Below are 25215 nucleotides of genomic sequence, written 5' to 3'. Positions count from 1 at the left end.
TGCTACCTGTCCTGATGCTCCAGGTGCAACTTCTACCTGCCCTGATGCTCCAGGAGGAACTTCTACCTGCCCTGATGCTCCAGGTGCAACTTCTACCTGTTCATCAGTGCCTGGCTGCGTTAGCTGTTTTTTTAGGTCTAATGACAGACTGCTGTTTGTTACTGATTGTAAGAGCTCCATCCCTTCATGTTTTCACTCACGGCCATAATATGAGAGGGGGGCGTGTGTGTGCAGCTGTTTACAACTGCTCGGATCGCTTACGTCACAGAGCTCATGACCACGCCCCCCGTCCGAGCGCCTGTGACAGTCCGCGAGATTTCTTGTTTAATTCCAGAACCGTGTTCTCGCAAGCCCAATATCTCCCAATTCAAAGTTGATCTGGGGATTTATTTTGAAACTTTTCAAGGTCTTTTAAATCCGAAAGCAACCAGAACTATGAACATATTCAAAGAACTAAACTCCTCTTTTTTACTGTGATTATTGATGTATACCCCTAATTATATCTTTTTTCTTTTTTTTTTATTGTTGTTTCTCTAGGAAATGTGAATACCATGTTTGTAACACTTTACTATATTTTCTTATTGTAAACTGTTCATTATATACAATAAAAAATAAAAATAAAAAATAAAGAAAAAGAACTGTGTTCTCGCGAGACACGAAGAATCACGTGGTCACGGACTATAGAGAGGAGAGATCCGAATCCGTTTTCCGATTCGAATCCTTCTGAATCACTCAGTGAATGGATCCGAGTGTCACTTGAGTCATTTGAGTTGGTATCGATTCTGCCTGCTTTTTCCATGGAATTCCGCTAGAGTACAAAAAAAAAAAAAAAAAACCCAGTCAAAAGTCTCTCAGATCCCTTCAGGTTTCTCCAGGACTCGCACAGAATCTGTGATTTTGAGTTTTTTGAGTTTCTAACCATGCAGGAAGTTACCTGAACAACTCAATCAGCTACACGTTGCTACAGTTACTTGCTAACAACATTTTTCATTTAGTTCTTGGGTTAGTTGAGTAACTCTGCATTGTAACTCTAAGACAAAACCAAATATGTCTTAGCTGTTTCTATGGCGGAAAACAGATTAAATGCAATACATTTTTATTTGTATTACGCTTATCAAATTTGTGGAAATATATTTATCCATTGATCACAAAGGCAGCAGTATTGAAACACATGTCCATTTATTTCCCAAACAGTACAAGATACAATAATTGATCCAACAGCTTGGAGTAGATTTTGAGTATTTGAGGCTATGCTATTAGATTTCTGTAACTGAAACTGTAAAAATGTGACATGACATCCATGTGGTTTACACGCCTCTCTTCAGCAACGTGTCATCATAAGTCCTGACCCGGTTCTGTTCACAGCTGAAAGAAAACACCCATCGTTTCTTGTTCTGCTTGATGTTTGGCAATGCGTGTGAGCTGTTTCTTCAGACGAAAGTCCAATAAGCAAGTCCCAGGTATGTCTTGTGGTGGTGAAGTGGTAAACATCTGAGAGCCCTGGTTCAAGACTGACTTGAAATCAGTTTGCTAACATGGTATGAGGCTCAATGTCCTTAACTTTACCTCTAATCTGTGAGGTTGCTGGTTTGAATCCCAGCCTGGTCTTGAATAAATGATTGTAGGAGATTGTTGGGCACAGGTGTTTTAGATATTTAGTCATTTTTATATAAAAAACAAAAAATAAAACTTCTAACCCCATATTGGAATATTTTAACAAAGAATTATGACGAGCCAAAAAAAACACCACCAACAGAGAAAGCGATGTTGACGTGTTCTCAGGCAGGACACAGGTGCAGCACATTGATGTTTACTGTGCACTGAACCTCATCCATTGGGAGCTGAAAGAAAACAACCATCTCTTTCATCTACTAAATATAGCAGTCATATGTGAGACATTTTTCAGGACAAAACTACAACTGTTTGGGGATAAAATATGCAAACATTTTCCAAACGAAACCTCTGTCTTCAGAATAGTTTGTGAATATGAAACAAAAAGACAACCCAAATCAAGCAGAACGCACAACTAGTTAACACAAATACGGTCTAGTTATAAGTGTGTGTGACCTAGACTTACCCAGAGCTGAAGGTCTGGAACAAGAGGTCATGCTTTGACAAACAATAGTGGTGGACCTGTAGGAAATAAAACACCTAGTTCTTAATGTGTGGGGCGCTGCCATCTAGCGGGGAATAAAGGCATGACAGGTGGGGGCAATTAACGGCAGGATTCATTAATTGTTTAATTAATATTTGTGTTTTTAATTCATCTTAATTTATGATTTTCTCTACGCTATACTTTTATTTTCTTTATTTTTGACATTGATGCTATTTCACGTTATTGATTTACAACTTAACATTTTAAAACATTTTATATTTTTAAGACTTGAGGTATTTCATTACAATTTTCTGGGGTAAAATCTGGGGTAAAATCCACCCCCCTCTAAAGAATGGAATGACAAAAAAAAGTTTGAAAAAACACTGGATTACAGGGTTGTGAAGCTCCTGCCATCGTGCTGTGTAGAAATCACTTTTATTATTTAAAACAGGTTCAGTGAAAATTAAAAAGTCACCATTTTATTAAATCATTTAATAAAATATTATTAAATAGTATTTTTCTCACTGCTCTGATTGTTCCTGTTTTCATCTCGAAGCTTCATGCCGCCCACGTGACTCCCCGTGTCCACGTCAGACGCTCGGATTGGGGGCGGGGCCAGTGTCTGTGACGTAAGCACGACGAGACTTTACACGCCTATAAAAGCCGTTAAGTATAGTAGACAGACGCAGTTGGATACAAATAATGCTGAGAGAAATGTCATGGTTATTTTCTCCTTTTCTGTCATCAGTGATTAATGTCTGGCTGCCAATGCCAGTCAATAACAAACAGAAAGGTTCCCCAAGCACAACTCAGAAAAAGAATGTTGCACCCAGATCAACAGACCAGACAGAAGAGGATATGAAGAACATACAAATGTGTATGAAAGCGCAAATCCTAGCCAGGCATCTCTATCAACAAGAAGTGTACAAAATCCCTGAGTTAATTAGGCAGGCAAGTAATGATCAGGAGTTTGCTGAGGAAACAGTGAAAGCTTACGTGACGTACTTTAAGTTCGAATCGATGCCTATCGACGAGGCTCTCCGATCGTTCCTCAAAGTCTTTTGGCCAGAGGATGAACTTAAGTTACAGCGTCTACTTATAAATCACTTCACTCAGCAGTACATTGCGTGTAATAAGCTGCAACACGAAATCCTTCCCGAGCTGTACAAACTGAGCTACGCCATCATCATGCTGAACGCTGATCTCCATAGTGGACACAAAGGGAAGAAAATGACTTTCAGTGAATTTTTAGCAAACTTGACTAGAACACGTAGCAACCAGCATAAGTACAATCCGGTCCACTTAATGAAAACCTATAACGCGATTAAAACACAAAAGCTTCAAGTGTTCAGTGTAAAAACTAGATGGCAGAATACAGCATGTGAGATAGGCTATATTGCCAAAGCTGGTCATCTCATCTGCAAAAGAGTAATGGATGGGAATGGGAGAAAAACCAGAAAGGGAAGGAGATCATGGAAGCCCTTTACTGCAGTTCTAAAAGACATGGTTCTGCAGTTACAAAACGACATCATCACGCACAAGATTGCCATCCGACTGCATCATGCTTACCCTCTGGAGCACAACAAGAGGCCCCATGTGCTGTTCCTCAAAACCGCAGACTCCAGCGTCTACTACTTACAGACTGAGAGTGAAGAAGAGCAGAGGTCTTGGGTTGCGACTATTAACCAGATTGCTGCCCGTTACTCTGCTCCTCCTCTCACTTCTGCTTCAAGCAGCAATAAGGAAAATTGCCCTCAGGTCCTACCAACATTTCCCAGTCCTCTGTCTCTAAAGCAACAGCTCAAGTACCTCAAAGACCAGTTAAAGAAGTTTTCAACACAAGACATGGTTGACTTTATAGCATTTCAGAATAGAGAAGACACTCTACCTTTTGATTATTTGCAGCATGAAGTGATGCGCTACACAACGTATGAGCGCGTTAGAGAAGACTGTTAAAAAATCCTGACTGAAGCAACGTTGGCATAAGTACAGTGGGGCAAAAAATTATTTAGTCAGCCACCAATTGTGTAATTTATCCCACTTAAAAAGATGAAAACTGTGGGAGCAATTATTAAAAAATAAAAGACATACAAGACCACTGATAATCTCCCTCGATCTGGGTCTCCACGCAAGATCTCACCCCATGGGGTGAAAATGATCACAAGAATGGTGAGCAAAAATTCCAGAACCACACATAGGGACCTGGTGAATGACCTGCAGAGAGCTGGGACCAAAGTAAAAAAGACTACCATCAGTAACACACTACGCCACCAGGGAGTCAAATCCTGCAGTGCCAGACGTGTCCCCCTGCTTAAGCCAGTGTCCAGGCCCGTCTGAAGTTTGCCAGAGAGCGTTTGGATGATCCAGAAGAGGATTGGGAGAATGTCAAATGGTCAGATAAAACCAAAATATAACTTTTTGGTAAAAAAAAAAACCTCAACGTGGGTTTGGAGGAGAAAGAATGCTGAGTTGCATCCAAAGAACACCATACCTACTGTGAAGCATGGGGGTGGAAACATCCTGCTTTGGGGCTGTTTTTCTGCAAAGGGACCAAGACGACTGATCCATGTAAAAGAAAGAATGAATGGGGCCATGTATCTTGAGATTTTAAGTGAAAACCTCCTTCCATCCGCAAGGGCGTTGAAGATGAAACGTGGCTGGGTCTTTCAGCATGACGATGATCCCAAACACACCCCCCGGGCAACGAAGTGGCTTAGTAAGAAGTATTTCAAGGTCCTGAAGTGGCCTAGCCAGTCTCCAGATCTCAACCCCATAGAAAATCTTTGGAGGGAGTTGAAGATCTGTGTTTCCAGCGACAGCCCCAAAACATCACTGCTCTAGAGGAGATCTGCATGGAGGAATGGGCCAAACTACCAGCAACAGTGTGTAAAAACTTTGTGGGGACTTACAGAAAACGTTTGATCTCGGTCATTGCCAACAAGGGTATATAACAAAGAATTGAGATGAACTTTTGTTATTGACCAAATACTTTTTTCCCACCATAATATGCAAATAAATTCTTTAAAAATCAGACAATGTGATTTTCGGGATTTTTTTTTTCTCATTTTGTCTCTCATAGTTGGTGTACCCATGATAAAATTACAGGCCTCTCTCATGGGAGAACCTGCACAATTGGTGGTTATTTAAATACTTGTTTGCCCCACTGTATCTACCACAAACAGAGGTGGCAAAAGTTTACACATCCTTCACTTAAGTAGAAGTGCAGATACTCGTGTTTTAAAAGACTCTGGTAAAAGTTGAAGTTCTGACTACACTTTTTTTTTTTACTCAAGTGAAAGTAAAGAAGTTTGGGCTCTGACATGTACTTCAGTAAAAAGTCGTCATTATTACTACCTGTTTTAGTGTCACGCTGGTAACTGAACCTCACATCATTAAAATTAGGGCTGTCGATCCATTCAAATATTCAATCACGATTAATCACATGATCGCGAGTTAATTTGCTGATTAACTTAATCGCACATTTTTATCAGTTCTAAATGTACCATAAATTAACACTTTTCATGTTTTTAAAACTCTAATCAACCTGTTCATGGACAAATATTTACGCTTTTTGCAAAATGTATGTTTATTTTTAGTGAAACCGAACTCAACATGGAGCATGAAGACAAAATCTTCTTGTGAATGTTTTAAATGTAAATATGGTGGTTTAAATGACGTAATTCATCAGGACACCAAACGGAACCTTTGCTATGTTTCCACACGGACGGTTAATGAGGTGATACCTCAAGTCATATCTTGAAGTCAGAACTTCAACTTTGACCCGAATCTTTTAAAACAAGTCTCTTCTGTATATCTGAACTTCTACTTAAGTGAAGGATGTGTGGACTTTTGCCCCCTCTGTATTTGAGTAAAGAAAGGACTGAATAAACGTGTGTTGCGTTGAATGTTTTAATTTTGCCTTTTATATTTATACATTTTGCATAAAAATAGTCAAACAGAAATCGCAAGTTAATAAAATTAGTGCCATTAAAATTAATTTTTATTAACGCATTCATTTTGACAGCTTTAATTTATATATAATTTATATTTCACTTATAATTTATTAATACAAAACAAATTTGAAATGTTGTTCTCTAATGAATGTATCCAGGCTGAACATCTACCATATAGAACACAAGCAGAGAAAAGATGATGATGATCATGTGATCAGGAATGTGTCTGTTCTCAGTCATGTTTACATCACTGACTCCCTCTGTCTCATCCACGTTAACCCCAGACTTCTTACTGCCTTCTGCCTGCTCATTGTGAGCTTCATAAACTAGTCTACGTCTGTGGTGTGTGAGAGACAGGAAATGGTACAGCAGTGGTAGATTAAAAAAGCAAGTTAATTAAAACAACATCAGTTAGGAGGCAAAAGTAAAACTATTGTGCGAAAATAATGGTTTTCAGTCTGCAGGTTAACTGCCAATAAACACACTTTAACAGAGAGAGAGGATGTAGCGCAGAGGTGGAAAGAGTAATAAGATATTTTACTGGAGTGAAAGTACTGTTAAGTGAAGAGTTTTTTTAAGAGGGGGTCTTTAATGGTTTTTGAGACACAATGCATGTTCATGTTGTTTCTATGCAGCAAACTAAAAATAAAGGTCAAAATCAAACGAATGACTGGAAGAATGTTCTGCGGACAGATGTGTCCAAATTTGACAGTTTCGTCTTTAACAGAAGAACATGTGTAAGACGGAGAGAAGATGTGATCAGACTCCCTCACCCCACAGTCTAACATGGAGGTGAAAGCTTAATGGTTTGGGGTTGTTTCGGATCACAATCCCAAACTTGTGAAAAGAACCAACCTGGCAACCATTCCATACATCAACACCATGAAATTCCGTCTGGACTGCGGTTTATTGGAATCTACTTCACCATACAACAAGAGCAAACAGTTAGCTAGAATGGCCTGCTCAGTCACTGCACCTAGATCCTATTGAACTGCTCTGGGATGAAGTGGATCACAAGATTAGAAATCTCCAACTAGTGAAATTATTATAAATATACTGTATATATATATTTTCTGTTGTGGAAAGAGTGTCCGATTTCAACACTTTATGCCAGTTATTGGGAGTTAAGCCAAGGGACAGTCATCTCAATAACACAATTATATTCATCTTTATCTTGTTACCTTTCACACAATCTACACTGTTAGACTTCTCAATATTTTAATACATTGCCTGCATCATGGTTGGTACCAAAAATGGTGGTAATGTGATGGTTTTATTCACCTGCCAGAAGCACCTTAGGCTTTCGCTTAAAATTTACAGCAGATTGCTGACCATAAACCACATTTACATTCATGCTTGTGACACACAAACGGTGACATTTATAGAGTTATTAACAGTAATGAGGATTTTTCAGACACATAACACACTGATCTACACAGATAAAAATAACAATTCAATTTTCTGATTATTATTCACATACAACAATTCAGTTGAACATTGTTTTCTCACAGATCCAAATAAACTCATAATTGCAGGGATAATCAGCCCAGTTCCAGTCCGGATCGGACACTTCACCTGTTATAACACAGTCCTCATCTCCAGCTTTACTGTTGGGTTCTTCATTAAACCAATACCTGAAGGAGATAATCGGGGGTCCTGTTATATTTAAGTATTTAACTTATCATCAGGAGAAAATATTAGTTTGGTGTTTTTCTTACCCAGTGGTCAGTAATGTATCGTCCACCCACTTCCACTCGCCCTCTCTGTCTCTGTCAGTCAGACCAATCCAAGCTTTTCCTCTGCTGCACAGCAATTTATTGATGAACTCCTATCATGGGTAGTGAAATATAACAATTAGAAAGTCTCTCTCTCTCTCACTCACTCTCTCTCTCTCTCTCTCTCTCTCTCTCTCTCTCTCTCTCTCTCTCTCTCTCTCTCTCTCTCTTCTCTCTCTCACTTGTTCCTCTGTGTTGTTTATGATCACCAGATCTGCTTCTTTCTCTCTGCAGTCCTGTCTGCTATCAGTCCAGTTCTTCTTCTCAGTAGAAATGTAGTATGTATGGGAGCTGAAATACATCCATCCTGTGTCCAAATATATATAACAGGCTGATATGAGCATTCTCAATCATAACGTTATCATTTTTATAAAATTAACGAGGACTTTACACTAAACAAGGAAAATACTAACAAATGTGTTGCCATATAATACAGAAAAACATATAGGCTTCGATATGATAAGGGTTAAAAGACACTATAAGTAGTAGCAAAAGCAGAACGACAAATAATTATAACCAAAAATTTAAAAGATTTACTTTGATTTAAAAAATATAAAAATGTCCAAATGTTCCACTTGATTTTCATTGAAAAATCCTACAAATAAAACCAAAAGGAACATGCATATATCTGAAAAACATATAAGACCATGTGTTTCCACACTTTTCCACTGAAGATGGTAAGTTTCACTATTGATATATAAATGTCTCAGACTTGTGTATAAATGAAACATGGATCAGTTTGCAAGGAAACTGTATTTATTAAAATGCTCATGCTGATTCTTCTTAGAGTGTGTGACAGTTTTGCAGGAAACTATAACTCACCGAGCTTCGAATGCCTCTGGAAATCTTCTTTTTCCTTCTGTAACTGGTCTCTCTCTATAGTCAGGTTGTTGTAACTGATATGAAGTTGGTCTCTCTCTATAGTCAGGTTGTTGTAACTGATATGAAGTTGGTCTCTATCTATGGTTAGGATGTTGTAACTTGTCTGTAACTGGTCTTTCTCTATAGTCAGGTTGTTGTAACTGGTATGAAGTTGGTCTCTATCTATGATTAGGTTGTTGTAACTTGTCTGTAACTGGTCTTTCTCTATAGTCAGGTTGTTGTAACTGGCCTGGAGCTGGTCTCTCTCTATAGTCAAGTTGTTGTAACTGGTATGAAGTTGGTCTCTATCTATGGTTAGGTTGTTGTAACTTGTCTGGAGCTGGTCTATCTCTGTAGTTAGGTTGTTGTACATTGTCTGTAACTGGTCTCTCTCTTTACTCAGGTTGTTGTGACTGGCTTGGATCCGGTTTCTATAAATAGACAAGTTGTTGTAACTGGTATGAAGTTGGTCTCTTTCTATAGTCAGGTTGTTGTAATTAGTTTGGAGTTGGTCTTTTTCTACTGTCAGGATGTTGTAACTTGTCTGGAGCTGGTCTTTCTCTATAGTCAGGTTGTTGTAATTAGTTTGGAGTTGGTCTTTTTCTACTGTCAGGACGTTGTAACTCGTCTGGAGCTGGTCTTTCTCTATAGTCAGGTTGTTGTAATTAGTTTGGAGTTGGTCTTTTTCTACTGTCAGGACGTTGTAACTCGTCTGAAACTGGTCTTTCTCTATAGTCAGGTTGTTGTACATTGTCTGTAACTGGTCTCTCTCATTTGTCAGAGTGTTGTATCTGGTCTGTAACTGGTCTCTCTCTTTACTCAGGTTGTTGTAACTGGCTTCAGTTTGGTTTCTATCTAAAGACAGGGTGTAGTAAATGGTCTGAAGTTGATCTCTCTCTATAGTCAGGTTGTTGTATTTTGTAAGTAATTCGCCTCTCTGTGTAATCAGAGTGTTGTATCTGGTTTGGAGCTGGTCTCTTTTTATAGTCAGGTTGTTGTACATTGTCTGTAACTGGTCTCTCTCTTTACTGAGGTTGTTGTAACTGGCTTGGATCCAGTTTCTCTCTATAGACAGGGTGTTATAACTGGTCTGAAGCTGGTCTCTATCAACAGTGAGTTTATTGTAACTGGTTTGGAGCTGGTCTCTCTCATTTGTCAGGTTCTGGTTAGTTGTCTGTAACTGGTCTCTCTCTATAGTCAGGCTGCTGTAAGTGGCTTTGATCTGCTTTCTCTCTATAGACAGGTTGTTGTTATTAGTCTGAAGCTGGTCTCTCTCTCTAGTTAGGTTGTGGTAACTTGTTTGTAACTGGTCTCTCTTTATAGTTAAGTTGTTGTAACTGGCTTGGATCTGGTATCTCTCAATAGACAGGGCGTTGTAACTGGTCTGAAGCTGGTCTTTATCTATAGTAAGTTTGATGTAACTGGTTTGGAGCTGGTCTCTCTCATTTGTCAGGTTGTAGCATCTGGTTATTAACTGGTCTCTCTCTGTAATCAGGTTATTACATTCAATCCACAGCAAAGTAATTGTAGTCAGCAGGAGAACGCACAGCAGTAGTGCACACAATGACGTCACTTTGTAACATCTGCTCTTTGTATGGTCTCCTGCTATTTGGGAATGGACACAGAAACATGCACATTTATTTAAAAAAAAGGTATTCCCTTAAAAATTACAAGTATGATGTGTGAGGGATCTGAAAAGGAACGAAAGTGTTTTTGCTAAACAAGCATAAGTCAGGTGAGCAACAAAGAAAATAGAAAAGACGAAATAAAACAAAAACCAACATGGTTCAGTGCAGTTGAGATGAGAGCTCTCAAGATCTTCCACTCCAACCCATGTAAAGCATATCTTCATAGACCTGGCTTTGTGCACAGGGCCATTGCCATTGTCTGCTAGTTCTCGTAAAGGGGAAAATGTCATGCTACCACATCCGAAGTCATCCTATAAAGTTATGTGCCTCCAAATTTGTGGTAACAATCTGTATATAGTGTGTATATACTTTTATAGTATACAGTGTACTTGCGTGCAGGTCTCCTGGGTGTTCATTCCACGGATATACATTCCAGATGTATAGCCATTCACACCTGCCATTGTGACTACATCTCCAATGACCACTAGTGATCAGATTTCACACGCTTTCTGTTTGGAGAAAAGCTGTCACGCACATTTCCTACTCTCAGTCTTTGACTGCATTTATTTTCAAATCTCACTTGCATGGTTTTCGAACAAAAATGTATAAATCCATGAAAGATCAAACAAAGAATGAAACTCTATAAAAAGCAATGGCTTTTAAAGCAGGTGTACAGCATTGCTTTTATCCAACAGTCTAGTGTCAGTTCAGCCTGCAGTCTGAAAAATAACGCAGTCAAACTGTTCAATTCTATTCATTTTTATTTGTAGATCACTTTAACAATGGACTTTGTCTCAATGCAGTTTAACAGTGATAAAGAGGTTATAAAGCTGGAATGTATACGGTTAGTTCCTATAAGTTTGTTCCTTATAATTGTAAGTTTATTTATAATGAGGGAACCAGTGGAGATTGTGGCAAGAAAAATCTCCCTGAGATGGCATAAGGAAGAAACCTTGAGAGAAACCAGATTTAATTGGGAATTCATCCTCATATACTGTAGGTGGCACTGAATGTCTATTTATTACAGTTCCACCACTGTTGAGGTGTGCAGTTCAGTGGTGGCAATTAAATGCAGAACAGTTCATGCAAACTGCGCTATTGAAGTAGCTGTTGTAGTAGACTGTTATTATTAATTACAGTCCAAATCCATTCCCAAAGTGCTTGAGTTGCTCAGTAACTTTACGGATCTTTATGCCATTGATGAGGAACCATCCTTACACAAAGTGGTCTCCAAATGATAAGAACTCCATCCAGAGGTAAGGCATTGGAATGACTCAGGCTGATTCAAAGAGAATTAAAGGACAGGATCACTGGCCACTGGTACCTCAGGAGCACTTAAGCTCACATAAACCATGTCTGGATGTATTTCTGTATTGAGCACTTAGCACTTGTGACCTAATCACATAGGATATGTGTTCATGCCAGAAGAGCCATGGAGCGTGTAACTTGGGATGTGTAGTCAATGGCTTCCATGTTTGTAGTTCCCAGCACTGGATTTCAGCACATGATAGAATGAATGTGATTCAGTTTCCAACCAATTTTACGTTCTAAGCACCCACACACTCTGAAGTCATATTGGTGCATCCTTATGTAAAATTCTCAAAACCCAACCTTCAGCCATGTTGCTTATTTAAGCCTTACCGTACTCCAGTTGTATAACACCTCCTTATTCATTCACAACATCTTGAATCAATTCAACTCCTGTTTAATTGTACGTTTTAAATGGCTTGAGGTCTATACTGATCCTGCTGTCTGCTTTTTGTCATCGAAAACATACAGGTGTGATTAACACACCCACTTTTAACAGACTGAATGAGTCTCCGGGAAAATCGGCTTAATAAAACGGAGATGGAAGTATTGTCTTTCGCTTCCTCATTCCTCTATCCTTGCTCCTTTTTATTTGCAAAATTAACTACTTTTATACGGTACTGATTATTTTATTGCTAATCATTGATTGCTTTTCTTTGATGTTTCAAGTTGTGCAGTTAAAAAAACTTTATACTACACACTGCAAAGATATTTTGAAATATCTGTGTTGTTAGGTATAATGCAATTTCATCACTAGTGAGTTCTGCTGCTCAAAATTCACAGGTCCCTGCGACCCCTGACCAGGAAACATGGTCACTGAAGAAATCGAAATACTTAAAAAAAAAAAGGAAATATAAGTTGGAAAATGGAAAGCATTTTATATAAACTATGGAGACATCTGAATTTTCCAGCCATGTGTAGTTCTCTCCCAAACTGTTACCCTAAAAGTCTGATGCACACAATTGAAATGTTCCCTTCATTTAAACTAGAAGGCCAAAACCTGCTCCAGCAAGATGATACCCCTGTGCATAAATCCATCCATGAATATCTGCTTATCATAGGTTGGAGTGGAAGATCTTCACGCTGACTGCACCCCAGGTCTCCTCGCCTCACCTACACCAGTGTCATTAAAATGAGATAATAATATAATCAAATGTGATTTTTCCTGCAGCCAGAGCTTTGTTCAAAGCTGCTTTTACCAAAAAGGAAGCAACACTTTTATCAAAATATGACTTCAGTGTATTAAATGAATCTCACCAATCAGAATCCAGATTTCAAAAGCACAATCTGACTTGTTAGTGGTATATATAATGTGTAGGAAGCACCTATTTTACTAAGATGAACTAAAAACCCCCAAAAAGTCATGCAATAAAAAGTCCATCAGAAAGTTTTTCGAGCAGTATGGAATAATGTGTATGTGTGTGTGTGTGTGTGTGTGTGTGTGTGTGTGTGTGTGTGTGTGTTCTGTACCTGAGTTTGTTGAATCCTGGTTGTTTTTGTTCCAGCTAGTGTCCAATTTCTTCTCATTCTCATAAACGCCTTCATCTAAGTGAGATGTGTTACAAGCAGTTAAAACTCCTACAGCATTTGCACACATTTCTCGACTCTTCTTCATTCTGCACCTGTCACTGATCCTAAGCTTCTTCAGAATATCTTTCACAAATCAGCATTCCCTTAAACAGCTCACTCCTGACTGCTATCTGACTGCTGGTGTAAGTTTCCTTCTAAAGGTAGACGTCCTAATGCCGTGTATAGAGGAAGTTGCCAAGAAAAATGTTATTCAGGGCTACGTCACTCAGTTTCACCTGCTCTTTCTGTTTCTGCGTTTGAGATCGGAGCTCTATAGCAGGAGATCATCCACTCAGGGGCATTGTCATGCTAAAGCAGGGTTGGGTCTCCTAGTTCAGGACGAGGGGAAAAGAAATCATGCTACCACATCCAAACACGTCCTGTTCTGTATAACCGTTTAGGAAGAATCATGTGTGGTTGGTAAAGTCAGGTGTCCCAATACTTTTGTCTATAACTTGTATAGTATATAGTAATTATAGAGTGTGCAATAGTTTGTACACCCTTCCTGTGTGTCCAAAGTCACAATTTTAGCTAGCCATGACTACATTCTTAACAATCTTACCTACTTTATGTAAGGAATATATTTAGAGCGTTTCATCATTTTCTGATGAGAAAATACTGTACATATTCAGAAAGTATTCAGACCCCATTCCCTTTTTTTTTTTTCAATTGTGTCATGTTGCAGCCTGATGCTACAGTCACGATCACACTACAAGCACAATCTCTGTCCTTCGCCTTCAGCTTCGAGTGTTGTTGCAAAGGGTCTGAATAGTACATTTTTATGATATTTCACTTTATTTCTATTTTAAAGAATTGACAATTTATTTCTAGAAATCTGTTTTCACTGCCATTGTAGATGTGGAGTGTAGATTTATGAGAAGAAAATCAATTTGAACGATTATATCAGGCTGCACCATAACACACCTGAAAAATCTAAAGGGGTCTGAATTTCTCATATATACAGAATTTACGCTTTACAGAATGAAATAAGGGATTTGGATGGAGGTTTCTTTTGTATCTGAAGAGCTTCCACTTGTTGCTTTTTTTATTTGCTTGCTCTTTAATTGGCAAAAATCACAATTAAATAAAGCAAACAAATACTGAGAAAGTAAACTGAAGGAAATATATATTATGCAAATTAATGAAATCAAACAAATACCAGATCACAGAAAAAGTACGTTCTAAATACGATGTGCTCCCGGAAGACAGAAAGCCACGACTCTGCCTTTAAAAAAATTGATACCAGAAAAATCTACTTTAGTACAGTAACGTAACGAAGTATTTGTACTTTGTAAAACTTTGTAACAACAGATGCCGAGAAATTGAACTGTGTACAATTGAGTGAGTTGAAGCCTTAAATACTGTGGCGGTGAGTAATCGGAAGTTGGTGTGCTAATTAATAGAAAGGCAAACGTGAGTGTTTGTGTGTGTTGTGGAAGATGTTGGACATGTTTGAAGGCTGCAGTGTTGATTGAGGCAGTGACCTGGAAATATGGACATTTTAAATCATTATTAAAACAAAAATAAATGGTTTATATCAAGGAATGATATGAGAAAGGAAGATTACACCTTATTTCTTCAACAACAAAAAAGAAGAAAGAAAATTACACCTGAAATTTCGATAAAAACATTTAACCGAGATGTAGAAAATTCACTTTATTTTAGTATATTCCTTATTACTCTGTAGCCACAAAGTAGGCTGGTTTATTATACAGTACAGAGCTTTGGCTCAGAGTGAATAGATAGAGAAGAATAGATAAGATCACACACTATTGCTTCCAAAAAGAAATTATTTTCTACAGGATTCATTTATATTTATTTAGCTTTCTTGGTACCAAGGACAAACTCCAGCTCTATATTATCTACTTTGGCTTTTGATCATCATCCATTGAGCATTCGGATTGACAGCATCGAATCTGATTAAAGCCTTAAAAAAAAAAATCCTAATGACCTCAAGAAAATCAGTGGCAGTCTTGAAAGCGTTCATTGTGAAACATTTTAAAACTGTACAAAAAGCTGAAAGTTGTCGAAGTCACATGGCAGTGTGGTTGCAAGTCACATGGCTAATTGTCTCATACAAAGCTTTTGAGTCAGTCTCTATATGTTATTGGAGTTGTATGCTCATACCGGAATGTTGACATTGGATTGTTTTTGGTCCTTGAGACTGACTGTTTTCCTCCAGTCCTCAAGATCCAGGAACATTTAAATTATTTAGCAAGAAACATATTTTTCTCACATATCCATACAAACTTAGCGTAACAGTATGGACCAGCCCTTCTCTGCATATGATCTTCCTGGTCTACAGTTACAACACAGTCCTTATAACTTTCAGGTTCCTGTGTGTCCTAGTAGAACAATAATGTTACGTCTAAACCTACACCAAGGACTTTGCTACTGTTATTTAGTTTTCTGAAATATCCATTCACCTTCTACCACTGCTCCACTGTTCCATTCATCTTCTACCACTGCTCCACTGTTCCATTCATCTTCTACCACCGCTCCACCGTTCCATTCATCTTCTACCACTGCTCCACCGTTCCATTCATCTTCTACCACCGCTCCACCGTTCCATTCATCTTCTACCACTGCTCCACCGTTCCATTCATCTTCTACCACTGCTCCACTGTTCCATTCATCTTTTACCACTGCTCCACTGTTCCATTCGTCTTCTACCACTGCTCCACTGTTCCATTCATCTTCTACCACTGCTCCACTGTTCCATTCATCTTCTACCACTGCTCCACTGTTCCATTCATCTTCTACCACTGCTCCACTGTTCCATTCATCTTCTACCACCGCTCCACCGTTCCATTCATCTTCTACCACTGCTCCACCGTTCCATTCATCTTCTACCACTGCTCCACTGTTCCATTCATCTTTTACCACTGCTCCACTGTTCCATTCGTCTTCTACCACTGCTCCACTGTTCCATTCATCTTCTACCACTGCTCCACCGTTCCATTCATCTTCTACCACTGCTCCACTGTTCCATTCATCTTTTACCACTGCTCCACTGTTCCATTCGTCTTCTACCACTGCTCCACTGTTCCATTCATCTTCTACCACTGCTCCACTGTTCCATTCATCTTCTACCACCGCTCCACCGTTCCATTCATCTTCTACCACTGCTCCACCGTTCCATTCATCTTCTACCACCGCTCCACCGTTCCATTCATCCTTTACCACTGCTCCACCGTTCCATTCATCTTCTACCACTGCTCCACTGTTCCATTCATCTTTTACCACTGCTCCACTGTTCCATTCATCTTCTACCACTGCTCCACTGTTCCATTCATCTTTTACCACTGCTCCACTGTTCCATTCATCTTCTACCACTGCTCCACCGTTCCATTCATCTTCTACCACTGCTCCACTGTTCCATTCATCTTTTACCACTGCTCCACTGTTCCATTCATCTTCTACCACTGCTCCACTGTTCCATTCATCTTTTACCACTGCTCCACTGTTCCATTCATCTTCTACCACTGCTCCACTGTTCCATTCATCTTTTACCACTGCTCCACTGTTCCATTCATCTTCTACCACTGCTCCACCGTTCCATTCATCTTCTACCACTGCTCCACAGTTCCATTCATCTTCTACCACTGCTCCACCGTTCCATTCATCTCCTACCACTGCTCCACCGTTCCATTTATCTTCTACCACTGCTCCACCATTCCATTCATCTCCTACCACTGCTCCACCGTTCCATTCATCTTCTACCACTGCTCCACCGTTCCATTCATCTCCTACCACTGCTCCACCGTTCCATTCATCTTCTACCACTGCTCCACTGTTTCATTCATCTTCTACCACTGCTCCACTGTTTCATTCATCTTCTACCACTGCTCCACTGTTTCATTCATTTTCTACCACTGCTCCACCGTTCTATTCATCTTCTACCACTGCTCCACCGTTCCATTCATCTCCTACCACTGCTCCACCGTTCCATTCATCTTCTACCACTGCTCCACTGTTTCATTCATCTTCTACCACTGCTCCACCGTTCTATTCATCTTCTACCACTGCTCCACCGTTCCATTCATCTCCTACCACTGCTCCACCGTTCCATTCATCTTCTACCACTGCTCCACTGTTTCATTCATCTTCTACCACTGCTCCACCGTTTCATTCATCTTCTACCACTGCTCCACTGTTTCATTCATCTTCTACCACTGCTCCACCGTTCCATTCATCTTCTACCACTGCTCCACCGTTCCATTCATCTTCTACCACTGCTCCACCGTTCCATTCATCTTCTACCACTGCTCCACCGTTCCATTCATCTCCTACCACTGCTCCACCGTTCCATTCATCTTCTACCATCTTCTACCACTGCTCCACTGTTTCATTCATCTTCTACCACTGCTCCACTGTTTCATTCATTTTCTACCACTGCTCCACCGTTCTATTCATCTTCTACCACTGCTCCACCGTTCCATTCATCTCCTACCACTGCTCCACCGTTCCATTCATCTTCTACCACTGCTCCACTGTTTCATTCATCTTCTACCACTGCTCCACCGTTCTATTCATCTTCTACCACTGCTCCACCGTTCCATTCATCTCCTACCACTGCTCCACCGTTCCATTCATCTTCTACCACTGCTCCACTGTTTCATTCATCTTCTACCACTGCTCCACTGTTTCATTCATCTTCTACCACTGCTCCACTGTTTCATTCATCTTCTACCACTGCTCCACCGTTCCATTCATCTTCTACCACTGCTCCACTGTTTCATTCATCTTCTACCACTGCTCCACTGTTCCATTCATCTTCTATAAAGTTTTTTACAACCCTGTTGGAAATGAACTCATTGGGATATACAGCTTGGAGTGAATCTGGTATGAGTCTTCCAGTGAGAACGAGTTGAAAGAATTAGTGTACTCTATTCAGTACAAAGAATCACAAAGCAAAAGCACCACACATGCAGAAATTCCTGTAAGAAAAAACAGTAAGATGAACCTACGGTGCAGTCTGAGGACGTTGTTGAGTCGCCTGGGGAATACACATCAGCCAGAACACTGCTGAAAGGATCCACAACAAAAATATGTTTTTAGAAAGGTATTATTAAAGAAAGTTGGTATTATTGTTTGTGCGTTCGTGTAAATGCGTATGTACGGTCTCATACCTCAGTATTGGGTGGATCTCCTGTAGACCATGTCCACGCTTTGTTTCTTCTGCAGCTGAAGCTGCTCTTTTTGACCATCAATAACACAAGATTAAAAGCAATTCCAGGAACTTTGAAAACACTATTTTTAGAACTAGCACCAGCACACACATGTTCCTCTGTAATTGGTTGGAGATTGTGTCAGATATCATGCTAATAAACAAATGATCATTTTCCATCACTCAGCATGAATAAGCGCTTGTTCTGCAGCTTGGAGACATGTTTATTCATTTGTGCAATGGTTGAATTTAAGGAGACTCTAGAGTTTAATCCCAAAATAGCTCCAGAGAAGACGAGGAGGCATTAAAACTAATCGGGAAACCTGACTGTTCCAGCAATATGAGCTTCTTCTCCAAACTGTTAGCACAAAGTTGTCAGAACACAGTTGTATTTGACTTTTTTAATGTGGTGGCATAACATTTTTTCCTTTGCTTGAACTAGGAGACACAAACCTGTTTCAGCATGACAAGATCCCTGTGCAAAAAGCCAGCTCCTTGAAGATCTGCTTCACATGGGTTGAAGTGGAAGATCTGCTGCTAAAGCGCTATAAAACCTGCTAAACACCTTTGGGGGAGAATGTGAACGTTGACTGCACCTGACTTTACTAATATCCTTGTGGCTGAATGAATCTCACACAAGTCTCCACAAGCACCTTCCAAAATCCAGAAATCTTCCCATAAGAGTATTTATTATACCTGTAAATGGGAACTAAATTTGGAATGGGATGTCCAAAAATGTACCAATCTTCTGCTCAGGCATCCACAAACTTTTTTTCCATATGGTGTATCAAGGATGATTTAAAATCCGCAAAATAACCGAGACCAAACAGTGTATAAAGTTCAGATCTTTATTACATTACAGGTTTTTACCACATCCAAAGATGACAAATGTGTGCCTCCAAATTTGTGGTGAAAGTTTGAGGAAGAAGCACATATGGCTGGAAAAGTCAGGTGTTCCAATACTTTTGTCCATTTAATTAAGGTAAAAAAGAATGTAGGTGTATTAAAATATTCTTAAACTGCGGCGGCTGGAAAACCTGCCTGATCGTTTTGTTCATTTCTTCTTTCGTCATCTACCTCTTGAGGTGATACTGAGAATCGTTTATTGATTTCAGGCCAGAATGACATCAGGAAACACATTTTAACTAATAAGAGCAAAGAGGAAAATCAAGCTGCACCGCTCTGTCACTGTGAGGATGATTGCGTAGTTTATTATATACATAAAGCAGTTTTCATTCATTCAATTCATTAAAACCACTGTAAGCGAAAGAGATGTATCATAACATCGTACTAAATGGACTAGCAAACATGCAGCCGACAAAGAACGCAACACTACAGTATTACAGCGTTATATAAATGAGAATGAGAAATGATATTACAGATGCAATAATGGGATTTCAAATAATATAATTTCATTTCCAATCAAAGAAAACTCTAATCTCACAAATCCAAGACATTCTGCTATTACAGGATTCATCATTCCAGGTCGTGATGTTAGTATGTCTGTAGCCGGTAGTAACGCAGTTCTCATTGCCTCCGTTGTTGTTGGGTTCAGTTATCCACCAGTACCTGAAAGCAGCAAAACAAGCAGCACATCCTCTTATCCTGTAGAGCTTTAGACTGATGAGGAGAGTAAATAACCAGTTAATAATGTGATCTCTCACCCAGTGGTTAGTTGGGAACCATCCACCCATCTCCATACCCCCTCTTTCTCACTGTCAGTCAGACCAATCCAAGCCTCAATGGTTCTGAAATATTTATGTAGGAAAACCTGTATTTTGATTATAAAAAGTGAATGCATACAGTACAAACTACAGATCTATCTATCTATCTATCTATCTATCTATCTATCTATCTATCTATCTATCTATCTATCTATCTATCTATCTATCTATCTATCCATCCATCCATCCATCCATCCATCCATCCATCCATCCATCCATCCATCCAATCATCCATCCATCCATCCATCCATCCAGTACATACAAAAATACATACATACATACAAACGTCATTCATTCCTTCACCTGTTCCTCTGTGCTGTTTATGATCACCAGATCTGCTCCCAGATTTCTGCAATCCTCTCTGCTATCATACCAGTTCTTCTTTTCAGTAGAGATGTAGTAAATACTGAAGTTGAAGTAAATCCATCCTGGCTTGTTAATCATTTCAGCTGTCCAGAAAACATTAGCATTTCTTTAATAAAACAGTACATGAAGGAACTTTTCAGTGATCCTGTACATTGTCACCTCTAAAAAGTTGCCACAAGGTCATAAAGTGTACCAGGTCATAAAGAGAGTGGACAAGATGGTCCATGTATTAACTATAAAGGGCTAAATCAAGTCAGGTATCGTTATCCCCTGCCCTTAGTTTCGGTCTCCCTAGAACAGATTTGTGATGCAGGAATCTTCTTCTTCTTCTTCTTTCGGCTGCTCCCATTAGGGGGCGCCACAGCGGATCATCCGTCTCCATACCCCCCTGTCCTCTACATCTGCCTCTTTCACACCAACTACCTGCATGTCTTCCCTCACTACATCCATTAACCTCCTCCTTAGCCTTCCTCTTTTCCTCCTACCTGGTGGCTCCATCCTCAGCATTCTTCTACCAATATAACTCATGTCCCTCCTCTGCACATGTCCAAACCATCTCAATCTCGCCTCCCTCACCTTGTCACCAAAACATCTTACATGTGCTGTCCCTCTAATAAACTCATTTCTAATCCTGTCCATCCTCGTCACTCCCAACGAAAACCTCAACATCTTCAGCTCTGCTACCTCCAGCTCCACCTCCTGTCTTCTACTCAATGCCACTGTCTCTAATCCATACAACATCTCAGGTCTCACCACAGAAGTTTACGTGTCTGCAATCGTGTACACATCAGGGACTGGAAGAAAACTTTCAGCAGGACTTCTGATGCCGCTTGGGCTCTCTTTAGTTCAGGCAATGTTTCAGTGTCCCATCAAAGACATGCTGAGTTGGTAAAATATGTGATTGCTCATATTGTAGGGGTTTAAAGGTACACATGTTCGTATCAAACATTTTCGGTACACTGCACACGTGTACCCCAGAGTTCCTTTACAAACGTATCAAGTGGCAGACCACAAGTTTGTTTAGTCTCTGCCTTAAACGCATTTTTTCAATGGTTATTAAACATGAAAATGTACACAACAATGACAGGGGTATAAAAAAGAAACTAGAGTTAGCGCAGTGTCGCTGTTGCTATTCGCTCTGTAACCAGAAATACGGTTTGTAGTGAGTTGTTTTGCACATGCATGAAATCGCTGCCACATCCGTGTTTACGGCAGTCTAGCGGTATGGATTCTTCATCCAGGTCCAAGGCCTTGGGTGAAAGCCTACAAGTAGAATCACTTCTGGTAGTATTCACACTCAACCTGATCATAAATTACACACATCTTGAGTCTGTTACCTTCAAAGCACTATAAACTATTTTATAAAAAGACTCTTACATGCTTTGAGAAATATACACTCAGTTTTTTTTTTTTATCCTAATCCTCATACCTTTGTATTTGTGACAGTCTTTCTGGTTTGCTTTATTTTGGAAATGATTTTGTTCTTGCCTGCATTAGTGCATGTTGTTTCCTCAGCCTTTGTCTTTTTGCTACGCTAAATAAAATTGTCCACAAGCCTCCTTGATAGATTTTTAACAAAACCAGGACAGAACCAATTGGAAATCCTGACAGACGTTATGCAATATTTGTAGAACACACAGTTTCCTCTCTGGCATGAAATTGTTTCCTGTTTCACAGCAGACTGCAAGATAAGCCACTTCTTCATATTTAGCAACATTACGGAGTGGTGTTTACTTGTTATGTTACAGCACAGTGAAATTCTTACTTCACATATACTGTCAGGAAGGATTTGGTCAGAGCACATGGTTGGCCATGATACAACTGAGGGGCCTTGTTCAGGGGCCCAAATACAGCAGTTTGGGGATACTAGGGCCAAAGTATTCTCCCATATTATTATAGTCAGGAAGGGTGAACTTGAACATGCCACTTCAGGCTATTAAGCTATGTGAATTTACTTGTGAGCCTGTGAGGCAGTGTGTACAAAATAGCTGTAATGGTTAATGCACTATAGTTCAATAAAATAATTATTGCATAATTTCAAATTTACTGTGTATATATTCATAAAGTTAGCCTTTCTGCTAGTAATGATTGATGCATTTAATGTAACCAGCCACTGTAATCAAACATTAGGCTATATAGTGTATTATACTGTATAGGTTTTATAGTGTGAAGCTGAAACCAATAGCCACGTTCACTCGCAAAGTAATGTGTAAATGCTTTCAGGCAAAAACAAACCCACTAACTTATGTTGGAAAGTCTTTTCTGGAGTTCATCTCTCTCCCTCTGTAGCTGATCTCTCATTTCACCCAGGCTGATGTAACTGGTTTCTAACTGGTGTTTCTTTTTAAGAAGATCATTGTAGCTTTGCTCTGTGGCTGTAGACAGAGTGTGATTGTTGCACAGCTCCATATCCACCTGGAAGGTAACTGTAAATTCACCAAGAGAATAATGTTTGATCAGAATTAATAGCGAAGACTGAGATGATAAGAATATAAGGTATCACTTTACATAATATGATGATACGGAGATGTCATATGCAATGGTGTCACCACAAGTTAAGTCCATATACGGGCGATAAAAAGTCACTTTAGGAGAGTCTGAGTCCCGGTACATTAGTTACGTTTGTGTATGATTTGTATTTTTTTGCACACGACAGAAACACTGCCATTGAAAACGCAAAAAAATCCGTAGCGCGCTTCTGTGTGTGTCATGAACAACTAGAAAAAAAAAGTGGAACCTACAGTGCAGTCTGAGGACGATGTTGAGAGTCGCTTGAAGAATACACATCAGACCGAGACACAGTGCCGTCAGCCAGAACGCTCCTAAACAATACGCAGCAAACAGATACAATTTTAATTGATAGGTAAACTTTTACGGAGTGTGTGTGTGTGTCTGTATTCTTACCGCTGTACTGAGCATCTTTCACACAGGTCTGGTCCACTCGCTCTGTGTCATTCTGTATTGCCATCGCCAGTTTTAGAGGCCACACTAAAACCTCTGTAAGCCGACAATGCAGACTGAATTTGGTGTGTTTGTGTGTGTGTGTGTGTGCCACCTGTGGACTGCCACATGATTGGTAAGAGATTGTTTTTAGATATAATGCCGTGACAAACAGGAAAATCAGCAGCGTTCCAGCAGTCAAGATTTTAATAGTGATTAATTGTTTCTACTCCAAACAAAAATCAAAAATTAAAAGGTCCATGAGTCAAAACAATCCTGAATTTTTTCAGACCCCATGTCATTGTCTTCAATACAAGAACCAACAGCAATTCGATGTTCATGTCACTCAGGCCTGTTCATCTCGGGGACTTTTAATTCCATGAATGTGACAGACCAGCTTTCTGTAATATTGCTCATTTCTTGGGCCCCAAACTGTTAACTGTACTAATCTCAGATCTGAAGAACCGTTTCCTGTTTGTCACAGCAATATATCTAACATCATCTTTCACCAATTGCAGATCTGCAAAAGCACACATATGAAAAAGGGGTCAAGTGGAATTTCACTTTGCCTATCACCAGCAATGTTAAGAAGCTTGGGTCAGAGCGCAGGATCAGCCATGATACACCGCCCCCTGGAGCACGGAGGGTTAAGGGCCTTACTCAGGGGCCCAAGTGTGGCAGCTTGGTGATACTGGGTCTTCCCTGACCTTCTACCATTTCCCACACACTGGGATTATTACATTATACCTGCCCTGTTATTCAGAATATGCATAGATTTTAATAAGTAAAGAAAAAGAAAACACATGCAGTTCACTATATTAAACGAAAATGTAGATTATACTCAAATTCAGTGAAACAGGAAATACCTTCTATCCTAATGTGTACCATACAGACAAGTATTGAGACACCTGACTTTTCCAGCCATATGTGCTTCTTCCCCAAACCGTTACCACAAAGTTGTTTGTTTAAACACTGACCTTAGCCTGAACACTACTTTGTATTGAGCAAACATTAGGCTAAGGATTATGTTGTAAAATTAAAACCACGTTTCGACCTATTTGATGTAAACTAGCTTGCTAGTTGAAAAGTCTGTTTTGGAGTTCATTTTTCTCCCTCTGGAGCTGATATATCCATATCCCTCTGAGAAGCCACTGTAAATACACCAACAGATTTATGAATAATTAGAATTAATAACTAAGACAAAGCTGAGTGTGTGTGTGTGTGTGTGTGTGTGTGTGTGTGTGTGTGTGTGTGTGTGTGTGTGTGTCTGTGCGTGTGTGTGCAGATTCTTACCTCTGTATTGAGCATATTTTACTCAGGCTTTGTCAACGTGATCTGTGCTCTGATACTGAAGGCCTTCATTGTGAATTTCCACATCAACTTCAGAGGCCATGATGTACAATTTATTGCTGAGACCTCTCCTTTTGTGTGTGTGTGTGTGTGTGTGTGTGTGTGTGTGTGTGTGTGTGTGTGTGTGTGTGTGTGTGTGTGTGCCATTTCGCACTGCCATGTGGTAAAAGATTGTTTAGAGAGATAATGAGGTGACAAACAGGAAAAGGTGTCTTTTTTTCAGGCTGTCAGGATTTTGAAAACAGATCTGATTAATATAAGAGTCAGATGAATAAACAAGATAATTGTAAGTCACTCTGGTAGGGTGTCCAATGCCCTGAATATACTTGTGTATACTTATATTGACTATTTTTAAGGGCAAAAACTCTAAAATGAACTGATCAGGAAATTGTAAAACAGACTTGTTCCTCCTTGGCCGGAAACAGTTTCCGGTTTGACAGATTTACACCAGGGTTTAAGATTAGCCACTTTCTCAT

General features: G+C 39.6%; 2 protein-coding genes across 3 annotated transcripts; both read right to left on the bottom strand.

Moving 5' to 3' along the window:
• Positions 1–6979: 6979 nt before the first annotated feature.
• LOC310721288 (uncharacterized protein) lies at positions 6980–13272 on the bottom strand. The gene is made up of 5 exons (XM_083532853.1): positions 13091–13272; positions 8646–10289; positions 8006–8130; positions 7767–7876; positions 6980–7682 (listed from the first exon to the last, which is right to left on the bottom strand). Exons 1-5 carry the CDS (start codon positions 13233–13235, stop codon positions 7535–7537), a joined length of 2172 nt encoding a protein of 723 aa, XP_083388979.1. The 5' UTR covers positions 13236–13272; the 3' UTR covers positions 6980–7534.
• Positions 13273–19749: 6477 nt separating this feature from the next.
• LOC310721372 (CD209 antigen-like protein 2) lies at positions 19750–23930 on the bottom strand. Of its 2 annotated transcripts, XM_083533030.1 has the most exons (6): positions 23354–23930; positions 23191–23271; positions 22693–22875; positions 20387–20532; positions 20024–20130; positions 19750–19928 (listed from the first exon to the last, which is right to left on the bottom strand). In XM_083533030.1, the coding sequence occupies exons 1-6, from the start codon at positions 23415–23417 to the stop codon at positions 19772–19774; spliced, it is 738 nt and encodes a 245-aa protein (XP_083389156.1). In that variant the 5' UTR covers positions 23418–23930; the 3' UTR covers positions 19750–19771. The 2 variants fall into 2 exon arrangements, with proteins under 2 accessions (XP_083389156.1, XP_083389157.1); XM_083533031.1 differs by lacking the exon at positions 19750–19928 and having other exon boundaries at positions 20030–20107.
• Positions 23931–25215: the final 1285 nt, after the last annotated feature.

The sequence above is a fragment of the Silurus aristotelis genome (assembly GCF_946808225.1).
Source record: "Silurus aristotelis genome assembly, chromosome: 27".
Taxonomy (NCBI): Eukaryota; Metazoa; Chordata; class Actinopteri; order Siluriformes; family Siluridae; genus Silurus; species Silurus aristotelis.
This window is presented reverse-complemented; position numbering and strand designations above follow the sequence as displayed.